At 38.1% G+C, this 23,443-nt stretch overlaps 1 protein-coding gene and 1 long non-coding RNA gene across 4 annotated transcripts in view; one reads left to right on the top strand and one right to left on the bottom strand.

The window, feature by feature from the left end:
• Positions 1-23,443, bottom strand: part of LOC114877502 (tubby-related protein 4) — a 34,755-nt gene that overhangs the window by 3,848 nt on the left and 7,464 nt on the right. The window contains exons 2-15 of one of the 2 annotated variants that reach the window (XM_046287130.1): positions 19,203-19,370; positions 8,209-8,391; positions 7,040-7,147; positions 5,209-5,374; positions 3,893-4,161; positions 3,717-3,805; positions 3,492-3,656; positions 2,947-3,346; positions 2,586-2,763; positions 941-2,522; positions 765-878; positions 481-700; positions 209-388; positions 3-132 (exon numbers count right to left, since the gene is read on the bottom strand). In XM_046287130.1, the coding sequence (XP_046143086.1) occupies positions 16-132; positions 209-388; positions 481-700; positions 765-878; positions 941-2,522; positions 2,586-2,763; positions 2,947-3,346; positions 3,492-3,656; positions 3,717-3,805; positions 3,893-4,161; positions 5,209-5,374; positions 7,040-7,147; positions 8,209-8,391; positions 19,203-19,370 (3,939 nt within the window). In that variant the 3' untranslated portion in view covers positions 3-15. The remainder of the gene's footprint in view (positions 1-2; positions 133-208; positions 389-480; positions 701-764; positions 879-940; positions 2,523-2,585; positions 2,764-2,946; positions 3,347-3,491; positions 3,657-3,716; positions 3,806-3,892; positions 4,162-5,208; positions 5,375-7,039; positions 7,148-8,208; positions 8,392-19,202; positions 19,371-23,443) is intronic. The other variant, XM_029190164.2, reaches the window with a different exon arrangement.
• Positions 4,080-23,443, top strand: part of LOC114877508 — a 97,006-nt gene continuing 77,642 nt past the window's right edge. Inside the window, exons 1-2 of one of the 2 annotated variants that reach the window (XR_003789591.2) lie at positions 4,080-4,163; positions 4,801-4,895. This is a non-coding gene — a long non-coding RNA (uncharacterized LOC114877508). Of the gene's footprint in view, positions 4,164-4,800; positions 4,925-23,443 lie in introns of both variants that reach the window. The other variant, XR_003789590.2, reaches the window with a different exon arrangement.

Below are 23,443 nucleotides of genomic sequence, written 5' to 3'. Positions count from 1 at the left end.
ACCGGCGACTAACGATTACTTGAGGCGTTGCGTAACGTTGGCCAAGGCAACGGCAAATGCTTGCAAAGCGCTGAAAGGATATTGGAAGTCTAACGTGTAGGCGTTCCCATCTATCCTCCCGAATTGCATGACCTAATCATTGAAATAGATATACGATATTCATCACGTGTAGATATAGAACGCTGTGCTACTGGGAATACTCGTCTACCTGTCGGCCTTTAAATTCGATCTGGAAATTCTTTGCGCTTTCTTGAGTTACCCTGCCACCGAAGTCAAGTTGATACACCTGGCTAGACTCGTTCCACATAGGTGCCTTGTTGTGCATCACAAGTTCTCGTCTCACTGACTCTGACTTGTGACTCGACGATCCTCCCCCTTTTTGCTTCAACTATACATTAGAAATTTGAATTTTTTCACCCAAGCCTTCGTTTTTTGGAAAAATTGATTTTCCAGATTTATCAACAAAATGTTTTCACCAACCTTTTGTCGCAACTGCGCTTTCTGAAACGTTTCGAGGTTCCTATAATTCGTTGAATCATCTTGCAGGAGTCCTTCCTCGTCCGAGCTTTCGCCTCGACTTTTCCGCGTTCTTCTACTTAGCAAAGGACTCGATAGAAGTCTCCTCCTAATTGGCGAAGCTGATGCAGGTCTTTTTCCCTTCTTGGAAGGTGCTGGACTGCTAGGAGAACTCCTAGGTAGTCTGGAGAAAATACTATTAATCGATTCGTCTCTTTCTGGAAATGAATTCGTTACTCGATACGTACCTGGCCGATGGACGAGGCGATGGTGGAGGTAAAGAGTGACTTTCATCAAAATCTCGGAGACGAGCTGCGAGACCATCCAATGATGATGCTAATGATCCACTTGGACTAGAACCTCTGAAATAATCAAATTCCAAAGTTAAAGTTTCGTAATTAAATAACAAGGTTAATCGACTTACCTAGCAGGTGAGTTGCAACCTTTCAGTCGACTGGGTTTAACATCAGGATTAATCACGTTACTAATAACATTTTGGGTACAATCGCTGGGTCCTTCGATCGCATCTGGATCATTTAACGATTCGTTACTCTTGTCTTCAACCGTCTCTAGATTGACAGTCCCTGTCGCTTCCTCCACGTGTTCAGGTAACTTAGGTGGCAAAGCAATCTGTTCGTTAGCCGGGAATATATCACTGGAGTCCAAACTCTTGGATTTGCCACAGTTTCGTAGCCTCGGGGACTTGGAACTCTGTTGGACGATCTCTTGTTGAGCCTTGTTCTTTTTCCTCCTCTTGGTCTTCCTCGATACCAACACTAGCCTCTTATTAGGCGCCTCTTTCCTCAGCATTTTCAAAGCCACGTCGCAGGGGACCAACTGGGCATCCACCATGTCCAGATAACCAACACTGCAACTTCTAACTATGGAATCGTTCAGCCAAAGTGGTCCGATGCTGACGACAGTAGGTGTTCTGTGAACTCCTCGTGAATTTTCAAACGTTTCCACCTCGCTTCGAGCCTCTTCGTCGATGAAACGCATCTCGTCCACTCTGGCAGTTGTGGAACCACTGGCACTCATCTTCCCACACAATTCATGGGATTTCGTGTCCTTCAGCTTTAAACTACAGTGCGGACAAGATTGACCGATACACTGGTCGATATTCTCAGGGAATTGATAAGAACAAGCCGGAGAATGATTGCTACCCAGGTGTATACCAATCTTGTTGAAAGGACCATTGCTCTGTCCATATTGAGTACTAGAATTTGTGGCCAACGATTGACCGATACTAGAAGAACCATTGTGACCTTTACCATTGTTCAGATTACTCGAACATGCCATGTGAAGACCGTTCATGAATATCGTTTGCTGAGAACAGCTGTTGCTGTTCAAACCATTCACTATGGACTCTTGAGAGCAACCATGACTGCTGGACGCTTCCGTACTGCAGGCTTGTCCATTATGCATGGAGGTGGGTATGATAGTCGACGGGCAACTGTTCAGAATAGTTTTATCTTCTTGGGAGATCTGATTGAATTTGTTATTCTCCAGTTCTTTCTTGGTGACCAGACCGGGCTGCTGGTCTGTCAGAGCAGTTTTCATTCTCTGGATGTTATTCGAGTAATCAGTTCCGGTATTCGAGGTCGCGATTATGGTCTGCGTGGGTGCGACCGCGTTCTTAGGCGACTGTAGTGCTGGAACATCGCAACACCTTGGTGGATTGTGTCTCGGTGGTGTCCGATAAGTGTTAGGGGGTGCAGTTCTCAAGTTCTCGTAGAGATTACCCATCTCTTGCAGGTCTACGTAGGGCAGTTCGTTCTCGTAGTTCTCCACCCTGGACAGAGTGGCTGGTAAAGGTTCACTCGCCATAAATTGGTTAGAGATTTGTGATTTTGGACGATTAGCGTTGAGTCGCGCGTTGCGAGGGGTCATAGGCGCGATCGGGGGAGGCTGGGCCTCGGAGGTGCTTCTGGAAGAGGCTTGCAGCTCCTGGAAGGATTCTTCTTCGTCCTCGGAAAACAGATTAGGGTTGAACGTTGGATCTGGACCTGTTAGAATTTTAAACGAATTTGATTGAATGAGATTCCTCTTGGTTCGATCGAAAAACCTACCCGCTGGAACGTCGTCCCGCAGCTCCGTCATCACCAGAGTCATTTGTCGTGGCTGCAGGTGCAACAGCGACGTTCGATAAGTAACCTGACCCAAGTTGGCCGGCACCGAATCCGCCAACCCGTGAAACTTGAATTTCGTGCCCCAGATATTGGACGTTACTTCGACCAACCTCGCGTGCTGCAAACAGATACGTCTTGCGACACTGGCGGTCACGCGAATAGCTTTGCAATTCCCTGAGACTCAAAGGGCTCGTTAAATTTCGTCACGTCACGCGACTTAAGGCGACTCGAAGTGCAACGAGTGCCGTTGAATTATACTCGGGAAATTTTTATTTCGGATCTTGTTATAGAAATTCCTTACCTCAGGTAACGTGGCTACATAGGTGAGATCATCCGACTCTTCGTTCGACTTGTCCTCCTTTTTTCTCCTGTTCTTCCTCTTATTCCTGGGGGATCCGCACAGATCAGCTGTGTCCCTTTCCGTGTCAGATCCGTCACTAAATGATGGACACTGTGACGTATCCTCGACCACTTGGAGGGTGTCCTGACTCTGTGGATCGAATATCACGAATTCTGGCCTAATTTTGCTAGTTCTTCTTCCTTTCAGCAGAGGCACCAGTCCACCCAGATACTCCAAGTATAGCGTGTAACACGGCACAGGTTCTACTGCGTGTCTGAGCATGGTGCAGTGGAGTCTTCCTCCTCCTGGAGGTGGACGAGATACGAAACGTCTTAGCTCTCTGGGTTCCGGTACCGAACATCTGTAACCACGATATGCTTATTACTCCATTTGTCCTCTGTTATTAAATTTATTCATTAATTAGATACTAAATTTCTAATTTAAATTCTTAATTTCTTTCCCTGATTTGTAACATTTTAATTTTCGCTGAAAAAATTTCATCCCACCTTATCGTGCTAGCAAAAAGTGCGGCCACAGATGCCCTCAATCTCGGTGGAAGCGGAAGTTGTTGGACACTGGACTCTCTGGTTAGAGCTGCCCTCACGGCTAAACGAGACAACAATTGCAGCGAACCTACTCGTCTGCGGAACGCGTGGATCGTGCACCAAACGCTTTAGTATGAGCACAGTTAGTAGAAAAAAAGAAACGATGAAATAAGGAGGCTTAATTACCTCGACACCCATGCGGCGTGAACGCGAGCACCGGTCGCCACAAAAAGTCTCCTGTCGTTGTGACCCCACGTGAGCGCCGATACCGGACACTAATAAGGGTAAGAAAATAACACGCTTTACGATCGCAATCATTCAAGCAGATAAGCTTCCACTGGGTAAAGAGAAAAAGTACGAACTTGCGTGTACGGTATCGCGGTAGTGTACACAAGACTACCGGTGACCGAGTAAAATTTTAACAGGTTCGTGTACTCGTGTGGGGTACCCTGAGAACCGTCTGTTTCTTTCGTTCCAGCGATTGCTAGGAGTTTTCTAGAATTGCTCCATTCTGCGTGTAGAGGTGCCTTCAGGTTTGTACGGATGGTGATAGGAGAAACGTCGTCGAAGGAACGAAGCATCACGATGTTACCGTCTGCTAGGCAAACCGCTAGCACGTAATTCCGGTCGTCTGTAAGTATATGATTTTTATTTCTTTATAATTTTAGAGAGTTTAGATTGATTTGATGGGGTTGAATTTTTAACTATTCGTTTCGAGTTTAATCGGAATTCCAACAATTTATCTAACATATAAATATCTTCGTGTATCTGTAATTATTTAACCATTAATTGCAAAAATAATGGTAATGTTTCAAATAAGAAAAATTATAAAAATTCATTAAATACGATTTGCAATATAAGCGTTGCCTAATTAAGCATTATAAAATATTTATTTCAAAAATTATAAGCTATAATTAAATAATATCGTATAGAGTATAGAGGAATTTCGAATGTGGTTGAAAAACGGTCATCGCGAGACGTCAACAATAGATAACCGAACGCGTCTGTTATTATCCCTTGAACTTGAGGGGGGCAACATTGGCCTCAGTCTCGCGACGACCGTGAAGCAGATCGCACTCACCCGAGGATCTCGTACCGGTACGAATCGGCATATCGTTTCATTCATTACTCAGTTACTTGTGTGTTATCGCGTGTGATAGCGGGTGTGTCTAGTGGATGTGGATGTGGATATTATTACGTTAATAATTGTGATCGAAAAATGGAAGACATCTGTAAATTATTATGATTTTGATTTTCAATGACTCTTCAGCGAGGATGACAGTGCCCTGATGACTTGTGGGATGGATGGCAGTAACGAGACCATGGTGCTGGGGACGATTGTCAATCATGGGTCGCTTCTACGATGTAAGTGCAGTAGTGAAAGTCAACAAACGGTGAGTCGCATGTTTAGGGTTCCTCTCGTTCCCATTGCATATGTCGTAGGACAAAGGTCCTAAACGACATGGGAACTGGTTGTATGGTTTATATATATTGCGAATATCACTGCATAATTATGCAGATGTATATTATGTTTCTGCGTTCTATTTATTAGAAATGTTAGTTCGTTGCGATCGAACATAGAAACATTTCAGAATTCTAAATTTGATAGCTAGCTCGTAAAATTATTCGGATGTCATTTTAAATCGTTTTATAAAAATATCGTGTGACATATTATTACCTCGGTGAGATCTATCGTTCGTTAAATCGTCATCCCCTTCTTCCATCGTAAACTTTTCCGCGCTCCAGGCCATTGATGTGACACCAGCTGCTAGCTGCACTTCAGACACCATGGCCCCATGAACATCCATTACTATTAATTGTCCAGCCGTTGTCCCGAAATATACCTGTTGAAATCCAATATGGACAATATATTTAAAAAAAAAGGGCAATAGATATGTCTAATAACCAAGGGTGTGCGGTATCCGAAAATTGGGGTTGGGAATTTTTTCAGTTCCCCGTAATTTTCTATTACTTAAAATTCTATGATAGAATTTCGAATTTAGAAAACCTTAAAGATATTAAAGAAATCATGTCCACGTCATAAATTCCACCTCTGTTTGTAGCTAGAATATTGTTGATGAAGTTAAAACTGTTTTGAAACTGGACTTCATGGTGAATAGATTACAGAATATTAGTACAGGTTTAAAATTCAATTACCCGATGAATTGATAATAAAATTCGATATTCTGCATATATCGAAATTTCGTACTGAATCCAATCAATGTTGGAACTAAAATTGTTTTAAAATTAAACTTAGATGAATGAGTTCCAGAGTTCAATCTTTTTTTTGTTAATTAAATTCCATAACGAAATTGGGATTCACGATGTTCCACTTCAAAAATTGAAAATGGATATTTTCTCTTCAGTTAAATTTTGCAATGGATTAATTGCAAGGCTGAAGATTAAATATCTTAAGACTAAATTTTATTATCAATCATTGGTACGTTTTTCTTTTATCGTTTTCACTTTAACAAAGCACTAAGAGCTATTATGTATCGTTTTAATTGACAATATCGATATAACGAACCTTTTATCGACGTTAAGAAAGTTTTTGCCACATAATGGACCTCTGACAACTATGATGGAGCGTAACACTATGCTATAATAACCCAAGTGCTTCAAGATTTCGAACAGACATCGACGTATTGTCTTTCACGTATCGTATATAATGTATTTAAGGACCTAGCAGTAAATGAGGGCTACTCGGGGTAATATATGTCTTCACTAATAAGGGTGTGCTTTATTGTGCAGTGGATTAATTAGGAGGTATCAAGACTAAAGCTACCGTGGCTCTCGTGGTACAGTTTCACTTCCAAAACTGATTTATTAACCTGGAAGTGCAGAAGAATACACAAAGTGCATTCTGCATTTTTGGAAAATCTTAATTCAGTCTTCTATTTTATCAGAAATAATTTTTAAATAATTTCCAATTAACCAATCGACTTTTATTAAAATTATTCATGATTATATTTATGGAATAAAATAGTAGATATTTGTATCTGGTTTCCCACGAATATGATGAAAATTCGAACGTTGTTCAATGATTTAAACATTCTTGTACAAAATTCATATAATACAAAACTGTGGTTGTATAACTTTGCAATCATCGCTTTGTATTAAAATATTAAAACGTTCAATTGTAACGAAAGCGTTCGTGGATATTTATTCGTTAAATTTCGAAATATCGAGTATTCACATATATTTATATCCATAAATATTCACCCTTTTGACGCGAATAAATGTGGCATATAAATTGATACACGCGACATTTCTACGCACCGCAAGCGATCGTTATATCGTAAATTGAATTCAAATAAATGTAAAAGAAGTGACTGAAGTATTAAAAGCAATTTGCATTCGGAATGAAAATGATTAATTCATTTTTCCTGGCTCGCGCAGTCAATGTTTGTAGTAACGTTTTTTGAAAGTAACAAAAAGTTTTCTTTATATTCAACGATAAATTGACTGAATATAATGTAATATTGCAATCAATTTTATGCTTCATTTACCTGCTGGTCGTCCGGTGTCCAAATTCCACACGTAATGGTAGCTTTGTCGTTCAACATCGATGACCAATACCTTTGACCAGCTACACTGCCGACTAGTACAAAACCGTCCTAAAAAAATAAATATTTATTAATTTATATTTTCAACAAGTTTCGTGCCATAGAAATCTTGAAAAAAGTTTTTTAAATTTTCATTTTAATAAAAATAATACCCCAATTTATCATGAAATAAAATCCAGTATGTAATGAAAAAATTTGCCTTAGAAGGTAAAATTTGAATATCACTTTTCATTAAATTCAAAGTATATTTGTTGAACGATACATAGATATTGCATTTTATCATAATTTGTATTCCTTCAATATTTGTATGCAATTACAATACACTGTAGGTTTTGTTATTGACTTAACATCAAAATACAGCTGACAAAACTGAAATCGCAACATTTATCCAGCTTATCGATATTTCAGCATACTCTACTTTTAATTCGAACCGCACACGTACGGTGTGCATACAATTCGCGCTTTATTTGAGTTCTACTTGGAGTTTCCACGCGTTTGCATTCCCCGTGGAATAATCATTTCACTTTACATACACTCGACCGAACGTATTGTCATTCAACTGTCCTCGCTTCGAAATTCAATGCTTATTTCCTGTCGCGTCCGCGCCATTTCATCGACTCAATTTTACCATCCACGGCTTGCCTCCTTGTCGCAGATTTATCATAAAAATCTCGCATTTTTCTCGGTGCTAGCATTCAGCCAACCCGTTCAATCTCCGCGAATCACGGCGTTGCAGTTAGATTTTCAATCGTCGATTTAAAAGTAGAGGAGTATAATATGGTGGTCTGAGTACCACCAGGAGCGGAAGTAACGCTACGGATTGGACTCGATCCAAATATCAAGTGAATTGATCAGTTCCGTTCGTTTTCTTTCCTTTTGTTGGCGCGAGAGAGGGTTAACATTTTACGTCAATCAGTTTGTGAAATTATCACTTCAATAGTGGAATAAAGAAAATTTAAATGGTTGCGACCTGACCATTCGTGGAAATAGGATTTTTTTTCTATGGTGGGCTGAGTCCCTTAATTTTATTAACAGGGTCTTAGACCCAGAAATGAGCTACTCTGTCGTCCTTAGCTGAATTGTCCTAAAAAGAGATAAGTGAATAAAATTACCCTGTAACATATGAGAGCCATACGACCATCATGGGACCAAGAAAAATGCGTGACTGGAATATTTCTGTCGTTGATTAATTCTATGCTCCATCTTCCCTCATACTTGATCCAAACGAAGATGACACCGGAACTGTCACAAGAGGCCAGCTTCTGGTAAGGCTCATTCCATTTCACGAGTATCACCTGCAACAGGGTATTCATTTTATTATTTACCGAACAGCACAAAGAGATTCTTCTTTATATTTTTCTGTTTCTGAGGTGGTAGGGTAATGAAAGATCTATTCTCAGATTGAGGAAAATATTTAATCTGAGCAAAGTTCTGGGTCAGTTTACGATGAAAGCATCAAGGTCTCGGCCAGCATAGTTCGTTATTCATAGCGTAATTTGCCTTAAGCGACAAGCTTCAGACACCGTGCAGTACTTGAGCTGAAACGAGGGTATATAGAAAATCTTCTTTTAATATTCGTTAGGTAAAGTCTCTAATACAATATATGAGAGTTAAGTACAGTTCGGAAGTAAAAGTTTTTAAATTCTGATGAAAGTAATGAAGCTTGTTAATCAGGAATAATTAAGGTAGTTAGAAATTTAAGTACTTAGTTTTTTTTTAATGATAAGTATAATTTGGAATCTTGAAAATTTCTATATTTCTAAATTTTTGAATTTGGAAAACCTCAAATTCTTAAGTTTTCATAATGGAACCATGAAGTGATTAAGTATCTTTTCGTCATAATAATTTAACCCACAGCCTAATGATCCTTTTGATCTTCCTGGATTCTCATGAACCGTGGTTTTCTTTTGTTTCTTCTATTCATTCGTCTGCTCATCTTTTCATTGAGGAAGTATATTACACTGGTAAGATCAAAGACCAAGAACCACGTCTTTACATGCTGCTAAAAGATTTGAACTCGCAGTCGCCTCGTTTTTCATTTTTCCACTACCTTGGCTTACCAGACTTCTTTTTTTTTCTAATTCCTAACAATTCCTCGTCACATTTGATCTTTCATATTTAGAAGACTATTTCTAATTCATTTAATTGAAAATAGGAATTATAGATTGAATTCATTTTACACGTTCAATTTGATTTATTTTCACATACAGTGTTAGAACCTTTTATCGATGGTTTTGTCAACTTTAACTTCTATCAGCCTTCAAAGTTCTACTAGTCGATCGGATAACATAAAATCCGTTCTGAATCGAGCTTTAAAAGTTGCCTTATGTGACCAGGAACTTCCACAATCCTGTCTCGTTTCCGATAAAAATACATAACGATATCTGGTGAAAAGTGTTTGAATTCTTGTATACTTGCGATCAAATGGAAGCAGGAATTCTCAGAATCTCTTTAGTATACTATATATTAAGAGTAAACTCATAGAAACTCTGCACCGCCCTTTTCCTCCAAACTACCCCAAATAATTAACTGAGTCATCAGAGGAGCACGAAGCAAAACTCAGTTGCCTGTTTAGCTAATTCGAAGAGCAAACATAGACATCACTCGTTATTCGAGCGAGTTATTTAATTTAGCAAAAGGTGTACGTGGAATTTTGCGTAATATAACAGCGCTTCAGGGATAGATATTCGTATAAATCTCGGAAGGAGAACGATGTTTCCTCGAAGAAGGAATTCACGACGTCTTCGAATTGTATATCGGTTGCTCCAGACGTTTCCCACAATCTCGCATTCTGCACGGTTTCGCTGTCACGAGAGTATTCCAGTCGACCATAGCTTCTTATCGATCAGAGCCTTTACTCTATCCACATCGTGGCTCGACTTTCTTGGCCAGTCATGTTCTCACGATTTATATAACATACTTTTCATCCCCGCCATTGATCAGATTTTTATTATGACCACGATCGTTACACCGAACTTTGACTGTTCATGCTCGTGCAAAGGGAAATGACTTCTGATGATAAATCAGCGAACGATGGAATATCGTGTTCGATAGTGGAATAGGTATTCGTTTTATGAGCTACACCAATGTTACTGATGTCTTATCCGAATAAAAATGAATTGTTCGTGATTTGAGTGAAAAATTTCGAATATAGGAATTGGGATTTTGAAACTTTATACAAAGCAATTTCTGAAAGAATTAATTTTTTTTAATTGATTTCACTTATCTGATTTTAATTCCATTCGTAATGCTTTCGTTTCAACAGAATGAGAAAATATATTCACAATCAATATATCACGTTATTAAAATACTCGATATTCTGTTTTCCTTTTGAATACGATACATTTATCATTTGATCACCTTTGTATCATCGTTTTACTTTTAACAATTTACATACTTCCATAACAACCATCCCTTTTACCTGTCATCTAAATCAAGATTAAAATCATATTCGCGTTAGAGAAAGTTACTTAAGTTGAAAATATTGTTATCCCCAGTGAGTCTGATAACAACTCGAATGCAAAACATTTTTTACAAACTTGCTAATTTAATGAACTCCACATAATGAAGTTATATGTATTACTTCAGAGTTTAATAACAGGGTAATGGAGGCTTTTATAGGGGCTTAAAAGTATGCGGGAAATGGAGGTTTAAATGATACGGTAGTAATCACAAATAAATTTAATCTGCAATAAAATTTTAACGAATAATATTTATAAAGAAAGGGAAATACACCAAGTGTTTCAAAGCTCTTCTATTTTCTTTTATCCATTTAGTCATATTCAATTTACAATGTCGACGAAAAAATTCGTCACACGAGACATCCATACAGTCGCTCCCGGATCTCGCGAATCCAAGAAATGTCTTGGAGCTGTGTAATAACATGATTTATCATCAGGGGTACTTACAAAGGGAGGCAAGCTTACGGAGTACTAAAACGTGAGCTGATGGAAAATTTCCGTACCGTGAAAAGCGTTCCACCGAACCATCAATAACCCTCTCAACCTTTTTTGCTCCTTTACGTTAACGCACGATAGTTACGATCCCATATACCATGGCGTGTACAGAACGATTGAAATATCTTCTTAACACTCGTATCACGTCCGTGATCCTGTTCCTTGCTTTTTCGCGACAATTACCCAAGTTTCTAACCCTCCTCCCTTTGTCTTTGTATCGGAACAGATGGTCAGAGATCGATTGGGCAACCATGTGGAAAGTAATTAATCTGCAATGTCGATTTCTAGTTGGTAACATCCTCTCGGGTAATTATTTGTCGTTCATTATCTATAGGTCTCGACTTTTCTGCCTTCGGGAATGGCGATCGGTCGTTATGCATGTAAAAGCTAGTTCACAGATAATGGACTACGGTGAAGAGTCCAGCGATCGTTATTTGCTTTTTCCATTGATCCAACATTGATTCAAGCCCACAATTATCGGCTTTCATTTTCTGTTACTCCCGACATTGTGCACAAACATCAGGGTATTTTTTCCATCGACGTGTAGATTTTCTTATCGAGCAGGTGGACGTGAAAAATACCAGACACGGAAGCTTCGTCTGCCCTTTGTTCGTACGCTTCCGGTCGTCGTCCTCTGCTACCTTTCTTTCGTTCCTCCTTTCTTCTCGTGTCTCCATTTCTTTTGTCAAAGACACACACACATATGTTTCGTTCAACGAGACACAATGTTGAAAGCAGATTATTCGACGCGAAGTTACATTTTCAGCGAGGGTGAGGTAAAACATTTTTAATGGAGAAAGCTCTCCGAGGAACCCGATGAAAGGGCTTTCTTCGTAGATGTAACTATCGTATAAGCTCGCAATAGTACATGTTCCTGTTTCTTTTTTTTTTTAATTATAATTTGTCTCTTTTTTTTTAATAACTATTACATAAAAATTATCATAAAAAAAAAAAATTTGTTGGGAACCAAGGATTTGAACCGAGGCCCTTCAGATTGCGAATCATGGATCCGCTCCGTGGTTAAACACATGACTCGCAATCTAAAGGTCCTCGGTTCAAATCCTTGGTTTCCATTTTTTTTTTTTTTTTTTTTTGTATAAGATAGTTATAATTAAAATTTTGTTTAATATTTTCGTTTTAATATACGAAATTCTTTTGTTTCATAATTGATTCGGGATTTATTTAAAATTAAAATCCAACGTTCACTAGATATATTTTTTATAACATTTTTTCCTCCTTCATTTCCATATCGCACCCCTTTAGATTGGACTATAATAGGCGCAATTAGCCGGTAGTACGGTAATTACGCAGAATCTCTGAAATTCTGTTGCTTAACACATATATTTCGCATAATATTCGCGCAACGTAAATATTTCAGTTTAATTTTCACGGTGTACCCCGGCGTTTCACACTTTCCACGCCGTACAGGAATACCAGGGGGATTTTGCTTAGATCCCAGTTGCATAATCCTTTGAGCACACTCGGAGAGCAGTTATCTCTGCATCTCGTTTCTTTTTCTTTGCCACGCTTTTTTTTTCGTCTTCCGACCGTGTAATTGCCGCCACTTCTTCGTGCTTTTTTCCCCCCTTCAGAATTAGTTAACTAGACGCTCCGGTCGTATCGTCAATTAACGAACTCCGGCCAAGTTCTTTGCCTGATAAAACACGAGTTTTCTTCCACCGCCGCTCACGCGACTCGACTTTTCTTTTTCCACCCTCGTTTTTTTTTTTCTCTCTTTCAAGGTGTCTGCCTCGCGACACATCGAACGACTAATATGCATTGCAGTAAAAGCTGCGGCAGAAGTGGCGTAATGTTTCTCTCCGAGCTCGTTTCGTTAAATCAATGACGTTCCTTTTCCCGCACATAGCGGGGGTGAGGTTTTTCAGTGTCAAGGTGAGAGTATGCGCCACGTATCTGGAAGAAGCGATCCCCCTGCCCTTTTTGGCTCGATTTCCTACGTTGCGTGGATATATCCTGTTTCGACATTTACATCCCCTTTCGGTCCGGACTTAACCTTGCCACCAGTCAAGTTTTCTTGCTTGAGATTTCATTCGCGATCGACCTATGCCACTGGCCTTATTACCTTAACACCTTTTTTTCTCTTTTGGTTTTTCAAACAAATCGACGACCTCTCGGAGTGGTATAAATAACGCGTCTGATTGTTTTACACAGAATTGGATGGTACTATTTTTATTTCGTGCTTTACCGTGAATCAATGCTACAATGGATTATTACTTCGTTAAAGGAAAAATGATTTTTGTTTTGTTTGGGATCGCTTTATGATACTGAGAAATAGATTTAATGTATTTTTAGCTCTTCAAGCTTACAATCGATGAATGGAGATACATTTGTGTAGTTTGCTTCATTGTTAACTGAAATAATTGAATTATTCTTTATATGGAGAGGTTTAATTATATGTTATTCTATGATTTCTGAGAAATGTTTGAATATCTCTTGTTCTGTAAATTCTCTCTCAGATTTGCAATATTCGTGTGCTTAGTTTTTCATTCGTTATCCGGCTCTTACACGAACTAATCTGAATCGCAATATCATTAGCTATTCTGTTTTTGATTCGACACGAACAACAGCGAACGAGATACCGAAAGCTCCTTGTACAGGATTAAATGGTACTCCTTCGGGATTGATGTTGTAAACACGCGTGTCTATGCCGTGAACTAAAACCTTCAGAGTAAAGGGACATGGCTACGTGGAATATTAAAGGAATATTGTAGAAAGCTGGAAGATAAATTCAATCAAAAAACGTCATGTATGTTGAGCTTACAATTTTTGTTAAATATATTTGTAATCAATTAAATTGTATTAGATTTCTAATTACATTTATTGATCCGTCAGTAGATTTAAATAAATTGCAATTGAAATTGTCTTCTGGCACCGATGTTGAAGTGCTCGATACAGTGGCATTAGCAGTAAAGCATAGCAATTGGTTTCGAAAAGGTGCACTGTTTCTACACGGAAGCCTTTTATTCTATTTGCTGTCACTCCCTCAGGGGAACTACTATTTTCTCGGGCTATAAACTGGGCCAAACTCTTGGCATTCCAACGTAAACCGTCCTACTGATAATACTTGAATTTTCAGCTTGACGACCTACGAAAAGACTATCGATTCGTCTTACATACAGTCACGGTGTACCTACGAAGGCGAGCGTTCTTGGCTATTGAAAAATGCATGACCGAGCATGATGAAAAGACTAATTAGAACGAATTAAAAAGAAGGTACAGGGTAAATGTTGAAAGTTTCTTTGCTAAAGTCGTTCGTTATTACCACCATTAAACATCGAGTTGTAATTGAATTTGTTCGTGAAACTACTGCAACATGTTTCTGATAGGTAACCGAGAAAATTGATTCCGAAGTTTTATTAGAAATTATTGCTTTGCTCTTTTTGTAGGAATTCTTTCCTCCTTCTGAAAATAGATTTCTCGGATTTTTAATTATATTTCATGAAAAATAATCGCTTTAGAAACGAACACATTAAGCAAATGGAAATAATAATTCAATTCAAATGTAATATCTCTTTACTGAAAACTAACTGCACTCTGGAGGAATGTTCTAATTTATTGCACAGTAGGATCTCCAGTGGGGAAGCATTTTCTATTAAATTACACGTGCTTCGCATTTTAAAGCACAATTATCGTAAATTCGAAACGTACTGAAAATTATAATTAAAATCAGTAAAGAAATTCGTATGCAATATCATTAGGGGTGTGGATCTGCAAAAATCAAAAATACCATTTCATGGATCAGACCAGCGAAAAAATGAACAGTGAGAAAACACGAAGATTGCTCGATTAGCCTAATCATCCACGGCACAACTGGCATGTATAATCGTGATATCGATTCGGAAACGTTCGAATGGTACGGCCTAGAACAGAAATAACTGAAAATACGAGCTTACGCCTGTGAAAGTCTGCTTGCACGTGGAAACGTTCGCGGAATGATATGATTTTGATCGTGATTACTTTCATTGGAACCGATTGTTAAAATTTCATTCACCGACGATCAATTCCTGGTGTTCTCGTTGCAATAATCACGTTACTACTTAGAAATTTATGAGAATTATAATGCGTCCTAGAATTGGCTTAGCATTCGTTCACTGACAAGTCGCAGAACATGCATTATAATAAGTGACACTTTGATGGAATCCAACGTCGCCGTTCTAGAATAATGATGGATGTCTCGATGCTATGCATCACGTCTTTGAGACACATGCGAGCTGTCGATAATGAGTTATCAATGATTCAAAGATGTTACCATCTAGACGTCATTAAGGTTCAGAGATAAGACAGAGGTTGATTGCGAGACAATTTTGATAATTCCATTCTCGAGAAATGCAAACTTAGTTTATTGTTTGGGGAATTTGAAAAGATGAAAATTTCTTAATATTATTCTTATAATTGCAGTTGATAAAAATTAGTTAAAACAGTTCGTGCATTCTATTCATGAATGCAAAATTACCAAAATATTCATCAAATATTTCTGAAACAATATTGCAAGATATTTACTGTTAAATTGACATCAGTGGTAGATAAGGGTTAAGAATGTGTGCATAAGTGTCCAATTTGCAACTGTCGAATCAACTGTCCGCGATGAAAAGGGAAAATAACGTAAATGATATACACAGAGCCACCCCCCAGTGAACAAGAACAATGAAGGAAGCCACTTGAATCGAAAGCGCTTGAAATTGGAATACCTTTGAAGATAGGGTTGAGAGCCACTGTCTTAAAACAGCACTGCGTGCCAGATCGATACCACGTCGGCTACCCTTAAACTCTGAAATGTGGACCGAAATGAACGCAAAAGACACGTTCTAGTCCTTTGTCATGATTCACGGAAAAAGAAAAGAAAACGCGCAAATAAATCCTTCTTAAGTAATAATGAGTACATTTTAGAAGTATCCTATACTTAATATTGATTCAACTTACACGTGGTATGTTGCTTAAAATCATGGACAATGAAATACTTTTTTTTTTTCAAAATTTTCAATTATTAGAATATTGTGAATTTCGATCTTGATTATAACATTTACTCGTGTTAAATTAAAGATAGATAAAATGCCTGATGTTCTTGACACTCCCATTCGAATAGAATTATTATACTTGACAATTTCAAAGTTTCCAAACTTTCAACTCTATACGAAGTTTCAAGTTTACGGCCAAAGTTAAGTAAGCTCAGGTCGAAATGTTATATTAGAAAATTCAATTATATCACGATGGTGACTACTCAAAATTTCTCTCAGTTTGTCGCTCTTTATCTTTATTGCGTTGACCCTTCTGGGTCAATGGTAACCCTCAGAAGATCAAACGTGCTAATTTAATTATCACGCGTTCTATACAAAGGATAACTATCGAAAGGAAATTATATTTGAAATTTTCTTGTTAAATTGAATTCTCTGGTCACTGGTGTTTCGAAATTACCTCACGTTCTACTTTCCCTGAGGAGTTCCCAAAGACGGAAAACGATCATGGGTGTTCCAAAGTCGATAATTGAACACGCAACTCGTTCACGAACACGCATTTTGATCCTGCACGCTGTTTCGTAGCTTGATCTGGATTTAATTAACAGCAACACGAATTCTACAACCTTATTCGAAGCATCGTCAGGCAACTCTGAAATGCAAAGTGCTTCGCCTGTGAAAGCACCAACTAATATTAAGACAACTTTTGATGTGCTGGTAGAATCAATTAAATTGTAAGAAAATTACACCACCGAACGTGTAATTACGTGAACAAATGTGCAGTTATAAAACTTTCTAACAAATTTTTCTGAATTTATATTTCCAAATAATCGAACTAAAGGGTTGAAATTTTCATTAAGAAAATTAAATTATTTTCGATTCTTTTATTTCACATCGATATTAAATTAATTAAAGTCCTATGGTCCATTAATTTTCAAGTCTAAAAATACCCAAAACCAACCCCTCCAGATGGAAACACCCATTTCAACCGAAAACACAAACTCTGTAGGGATTTTGTTGAAGTTTCTTCCTTTTAGAATTATTTATATAAAATAGATAGCCAGGTTGCTAACATTTCATAATGGGACACTCTGTAGAAGAGGGTAAAAGACTTTTCGAGGCGGATGATAAAGCGGAAGGCGAAATATGAAGTAATAATGTGTAAAAGGAGGGGAAATGGAGGTGGAAAGTGGAAATCCAGCGATTTGAGACCGGCAATATTAATATTCCGAAAGCTGGCCGACGTAAAGTTTGCATATGTGCTCCGGTGCTATGAATCTTTTGCGAAATATTTCACAGAGTTGCACGACACCGAGTCGGAACAGTTGCGGTTCGTTAAAACAGCCCACGGCTTAATATCGATTGAGACCCTCGACAAAGGATCCGGCGTTGCTTGCACCCGGTTTACGCTCGATGAAAACTTACACGAAAATGTATGAAATAAACTCTCTTTGACGCGATCGTAGGGTTAATTCTTGCCGGAATGCACGCTTCGTTTTCGTGGAAATTCGAACCGGGAAAAACAACATTGCTTAGAAGATACTAATACGATTTGGGAATTAGGAAAACCACTGTAACAGGATTCGAAAATTGGGGCAATTCCTGGACTACTAATTTAAAATTGGGGAAACTTCGGAAAGTTCGGGTAGATTTATTATGAAGATTTTTCTAATTTTTACATAATACATCGCGCTTATCATAAATAAAAAATATGATCTCCATATTGCAGTCTCCAAGGTCCTAATTTTACGGTACACCGTTGACCCTTCACAACTAACAAGTCGCGTCGGTGTGGTACATTGACAGGTACGGTTTTGATACGACTGTACAGCTATTTTCAATCGAGAACCCATTTTGCGGCAGCGTGGAACGAAGCCTACGAGAAGCTATCGAACACATCCAGAGAACATTGTGCTCGCGTATACACCCTATCTGACAGAACCCAGTCCATAGCAGCCCATTACATGACGCGGCCGCGTTAAATCGAGAAAGAAATTGGATGGATGCGAGCCACCGATAAAACTCGGGGGGACGGAGGATATTTTGGACGCGCTTGAAAAATTTTTCCTACTTTGCCGATAAATTAGGTCGTATTCTCAAGAACAGTGTAAAATTTAGAAAATGAAAATGTGAAATGCAAAATTAAATTAATTTAAAATCGTGGCTCTCTCCATGGTCCGCCGTCCTAGGGTTGAGAGTTAGGGCATTTTAACACTGGGACACAAACATTGTAACATAATTTTAAAATATAGGACAGATAGGATTAAATAAATAATCTCGGACAGAGATGAGCGACTCCGAGCAAACAGAAAATTTATAACACGTCCCCGGAAACGTTACAAAGCATTTACTAGACTCGCAAAGTAGAGGGTTAAACCGTAAACGCGAAATTCTGCTGCTGACTCGTCTCACCGCATTTCATTTCGTTCGTCTTTGTTCCGGCCGTCTGTGAAATAATCGGAATTGTGCGATGCACACTTGGTGGAAGGTATATTAAGTTGCAGTTTCATTCAGCGAGCTCACTTATACGTACAGTGGGTCCTTTCTTGGAGGATCATCGAGGTGTAAAGAACGATTAAGAGCAAAATACACGGGCAACGGTCAGAATAATAGAGAACTGACCACTAGTCTCTCCATTCATGCTTCGTTTCAACATTGTTCGAAGACTATTCTGCTTTCGTGATTTCCGAGACCCAACATGCTTCCAATTTTCGTGCCTCCACTTGCCGCCCGTATATTGCAATTTTCATTTCATTCTGCTGCAATAATTACATTTGCATTTGAGCAGGATTCTTAGCAGTAGAATTATTATTTCCCCATATTTGTCTGTGTTGGAATATTACAAAAGTTCATAGTTCTTTCAACCATATGGGGTTAAAGATCTTCATGAATCATTAATGAAGTATATTTTGGTACGATGATTGATTGAAAGTTCGTGAAATTAGTTACGAACCTACACAGTAGTAAGTTTGATTAATGGATCAAAGAACCCGTAGCCTTGACTAGAAAACTTATCGAATCAACGTTTCAAGAGCTGCCATCGTTTTCACGGAGATCACTGAAATACCGGAGATTACAAACGTCGGGGCTATATTAGGTGATGCGGTGGTTTGAAAAGAACGATTGAAGAAATGAAAGGGAGGACGTGTGTAAAAGTAGAGAAGAAATAAAACTTACCTCGCTACGATGTCCACGAAGGTTGTAATTTGCTCTGAGCGGAAGTTCCGTGGCCCTTGTCCGGCAATGGGACGTGGTAAAAGTCACCCCTACCAACCCCCGAGCGTTACCGGTGGCCAGCCATCCTTCCTGGTAGTAATTTGTACGGTCTAGTTTCCATCCCTCGTCCTGTTAAATAAGAGAGAAACGATCTTTATCACCGTTAACGTGTCTCGGGAAAGCTTTGGTACAGTTCCGTGCATGGTAGACTTCTCTAGGGAAAATGGCAATATTTCGCCCTCCTACCTCTCTTTCTCGTAGGCTTCCCGAATTTCCGGGTTTTCTGGCCTTAACCACTGACACTCTCGGCTTTAGTAAGAATTTATTAAAATTATTATTTTGATAATTTTAGGTCATTCTTATAATGCAAGACAACAATAGCTATTGAAATGTCTTGCGCAATAATGATTCAAGCTCGTCATGAAAATTTTTATTCAATGCTCCCATACAGACGACACGTATTATTTTAAACGTGAGAATTTAGCGAATATCTTGGTACACGTTTCGTTTCGGTTTTGAATGCATAACGCATGCTTTAATAAGAATTTGAAAGTCAAATCCCATACGAGAAATGCACCGACGAGCCTTTTCACGCGCCAGAGAAGCAGAATAGTGTTACATTTAATTAAAATTTCGTACGTTTTTCTAAATGAACCAGTAGAGCCGAACAAAATATACTCCTTGTGCTCGTATCACTGTGAACGTCATAAACGTGTAAAAGTCCAATTTGCATAAAGACAGCTTCATGAAAAGAACCATAAGCTCGCGGTTTTCCAGGCTGTTTTACGTTTTTATTTTCCTCCTTTCAATACTATATTCTGCTGGACATACGTGCCTCGCAGGAAAAAAATGTTTTGAAAATGGGTAATTTAAAGCTATTCTCCATAAATATTTTTAAATATCTCATACCTTCACTTATGAATAACATTTGAATAGTGCAATTACTGTTTTATTATTGGGCTTGCAAGTAAATTTAATTATAGAATCGTTTATTAAAGTTCAACGAATAATAATTTCATATTTCTTCGTTATGGTAAAATTTGATTTTAAAATATTTGAGCTTGAACGAAAAGGAATTTTTATTTCGATTCAACCCCACGTACGATCCACACACTTGTGCAAACCACATGCACACATATGAAGCATACAAAGAGAACACTTCACGCATTGATTTTCACACCCATCGGAGTTAGGGTTGTGAAGTGCTACGAGTGACATGTAGCCGGGTTACGAATTTTAAGCACCTCTGATATAGCCACTATTAAATTGTCTGTATAAAAAAATTGTTACGACAATTTATTATAAATTTTATAAGTAGAATAAATCATGAAAATTTAATGAAATTAATAGAAACTAATATTTGAATGTGACATTATCATGTGAAATGTTAATAAATTTCACTGGAACCCTTTGTAGATTTTTCGTAGAAGAAAACAATATTACGTGTAATCAACTGCTTTATGCATTATTCACTACTCAATTCAAACATAAGCTTGAACTCGTTTGCACATTCATTTTTCATTAACCTTTCATTTTCCTGATAAGGACATATTAAGAATTAATGCATAGAAAGGTACATCTATTACGAGGCCATATATTTATTGTCAACACGCTGAATTGTCAAGGCTTTAGTATTGTAAAGTACAATACGTGTGTAAAAATATATACCTACTTTTATCGTGTATTAAAAGTGTGGGTGAAATAAGGACACTTTCAATAAAACGAGCTTAATGAACGATGTTTGATTGTGCTTCTACGGTAAGCAGCAATTTCACCTTGAATTCATAATTTGAATACCTGTTCTCATTATTTTCTATGCGTCTTTATTCAGTTGCCTCTTGTCCTATATTAAGCTAATAAATCTAAGAAATTGTATATGTATAGTATAACAGAAGTATGTTCGTTAAAATCAGCTTTAAAAGGATAACTAATGATGTTGAAAATAATTTCCTTCTGACAATGGGAATAAATTGGATCTTCAGATAATTATTTCATGCACGAATCAGTGCAATTAATTATTATATATATACAATTGTGAAACGTTAAAGCTCTCATTACGAGTTTTAATGATAGGAAAAAGTGAATTTTCGTGTTGACGAATTTATGAGTTTCATCTAAAGCTGAAACAACATAATAAGTGTTCAACAACTTATGAACAAGGGTGGTTACATCGTCTACCATTTCAACTGCTCAATTATTGATAGTTCGGTAACTAGCAATATTTTTCAATCTCTACTTTTCTTTATCGTTTGTAATGGCCAGCAAGGCCTACCGAAACACGATGGTTGATAACACTTATTCGTCGGCACGTAACGTTTCCACTTAAAGCGTGGCTGCGTCAGGTGGCGGCGGGGGCTTCAATGTTACAAGGGTTTCACCCTCAGACCTGTCATACATATGTAGGCGTAATTACTCGAGCCAACGGGAACCCTTAGAAAAATAAGCAGCAAGCTCGAGGCGGATTTCCAGCCAGCTATCCGATCCCTTCGTTCGTCTACCAACCGCTCGAACTTTTCCTTCCTGACGACGGATACAAAAGGTCCAGCCTTCTTTTCAATCGCACAAAAAGGAAGCGACAGGCTGGCGAATTAACTCGATGCCTCGTTTCCCTTATAACAGGGACGATGTAAACACCCGTTTTTACGGAAGCGACGCATCTTTTTTTACACGGACCTTTGTTCCTCGAGTCGAGACTAGGGTGAAGGATTTCATTTTTTCAATGTACATTAAAGTACGGGAACAATAGATTGTTCGATGTTACGGTGGACGTTAATTATGGGGGTGGGGGGGTATTTTTAGGAGATACAATGAAATTTCTAGGGGAAAAAATTCAAAGATGTAGTCTATAAAAATTCATTTTATTAATTTCAATTATTGACTTAGAGAATAGTTAATTTTCTGACGTCAGTAATGGGTCTCTTCTGACCCAGTATGTTCAGTCGTAAAATATTGTGAAATATTCGAGGAACGTTAAACAATGTTTCCTTCCACTTGAGCTGCATCTTTAATGGCTGGCATCCTTCCCACCGATTGATTGCACCCTTCAACCCCAATTTATTCTGTCTACTTCGTATATATTGACTCTTACTCGAGAACAATAAGTTGACTCGGCAATTAACTGTACGCTTTCGACGCGGAGATCGCGTGACACGAACAAAGAAACTTTTTTTACCCTTTTACATGTTATCAGATGGAAAACCTCTAATGTATATAGTTCACTGGTGTCGCGATAAAATACTGATGATTTTCACAAATGTCAAAATTGTGTTCCAAAACGTGTTCGTATTTTTAGATTGATGTACATCTACTTTGAATAACAAAACCATTAGAAGCTTTTATATGGGGAGATTTAAAGAAGATAGCTATGAATTTTTTTTTATGAAATACCGGATTAAAGTATAAGAGTGTTTTTAATTAAAATATCTGGTTAAAGAAGACTGTTATACTTTAATGTACTTTAATACACAGGAAAAATTAATACCTTAAAAACTTCTCGTCTTACGCTTTGTATATCATTATCCTTAGTTTCATTTTTATTTAACGCGGCATTATCTTGATTAAAACACTTTGAAAAATATAATTACTCATTCATTTTAACGTAGATACCGCAAGTCTAGATAAAACAAATTTTATTGATCGTGGTAGAGACGTACAAGTACGTTTTCCTGTGTTTGCATTTTAAAATTAAATTTATTCATACTTTCTCTCGTCCAAGAGTTAGAGGACCATAAACCATCTGCAAAGCTCAATTTATCTCGAAGAGAATAATAGCGCACCATCTTTTTGCATGAAAAAAGGAAATATATACATATGAATACGTCTGGTTCCACGTAACAGGATATTCTGCAAACCAACGTGACGATTTACGCGGTTGCAGTTTATCCTGTCCATTAAAAGGATATCGAATATCCGATGTGGCTGCCAGTTCGTTGTAGATCGACGAGTTTCCTGCGTAGGTAGAAAAGTGTCACTGAACTTGGTAAAACTGTACAACCTGATCCGAGGGTGCTTCTGGGAAATGAAGGATATCGTTTTATTCGTAGCCAAGATAGTTAAGGGGAGGAACTAACGTGGAAAGTGCTGTGCAAGGACGTTATTGGAGTTTAATAATTATCGACGCGGTAATTACGTTCCCTGAATAATTCAATTAAGTTCCTGACAGTTCGGGGAGAGTTATCTATCTGAGGAATAATGAGGATCTT

Source organism: Osmia bicornis, chromosome 9 (assembly GCF_907164935.1).
Source record: "Osmia bicornis bicornis chromosome 9, iOsmBic2.1, whole genome shotgun sequence".
Classification (NCBI taxonomy): domain Eukaryota; kingdom Metazoa; phylum Arthropoda; class Insecta; order Hymenoptera; family Megachilidae; genus Osmia; species Osmia bicornis.
This window is presented reverse-complemented; position numbering and strand designations above follow the sequence as displayed.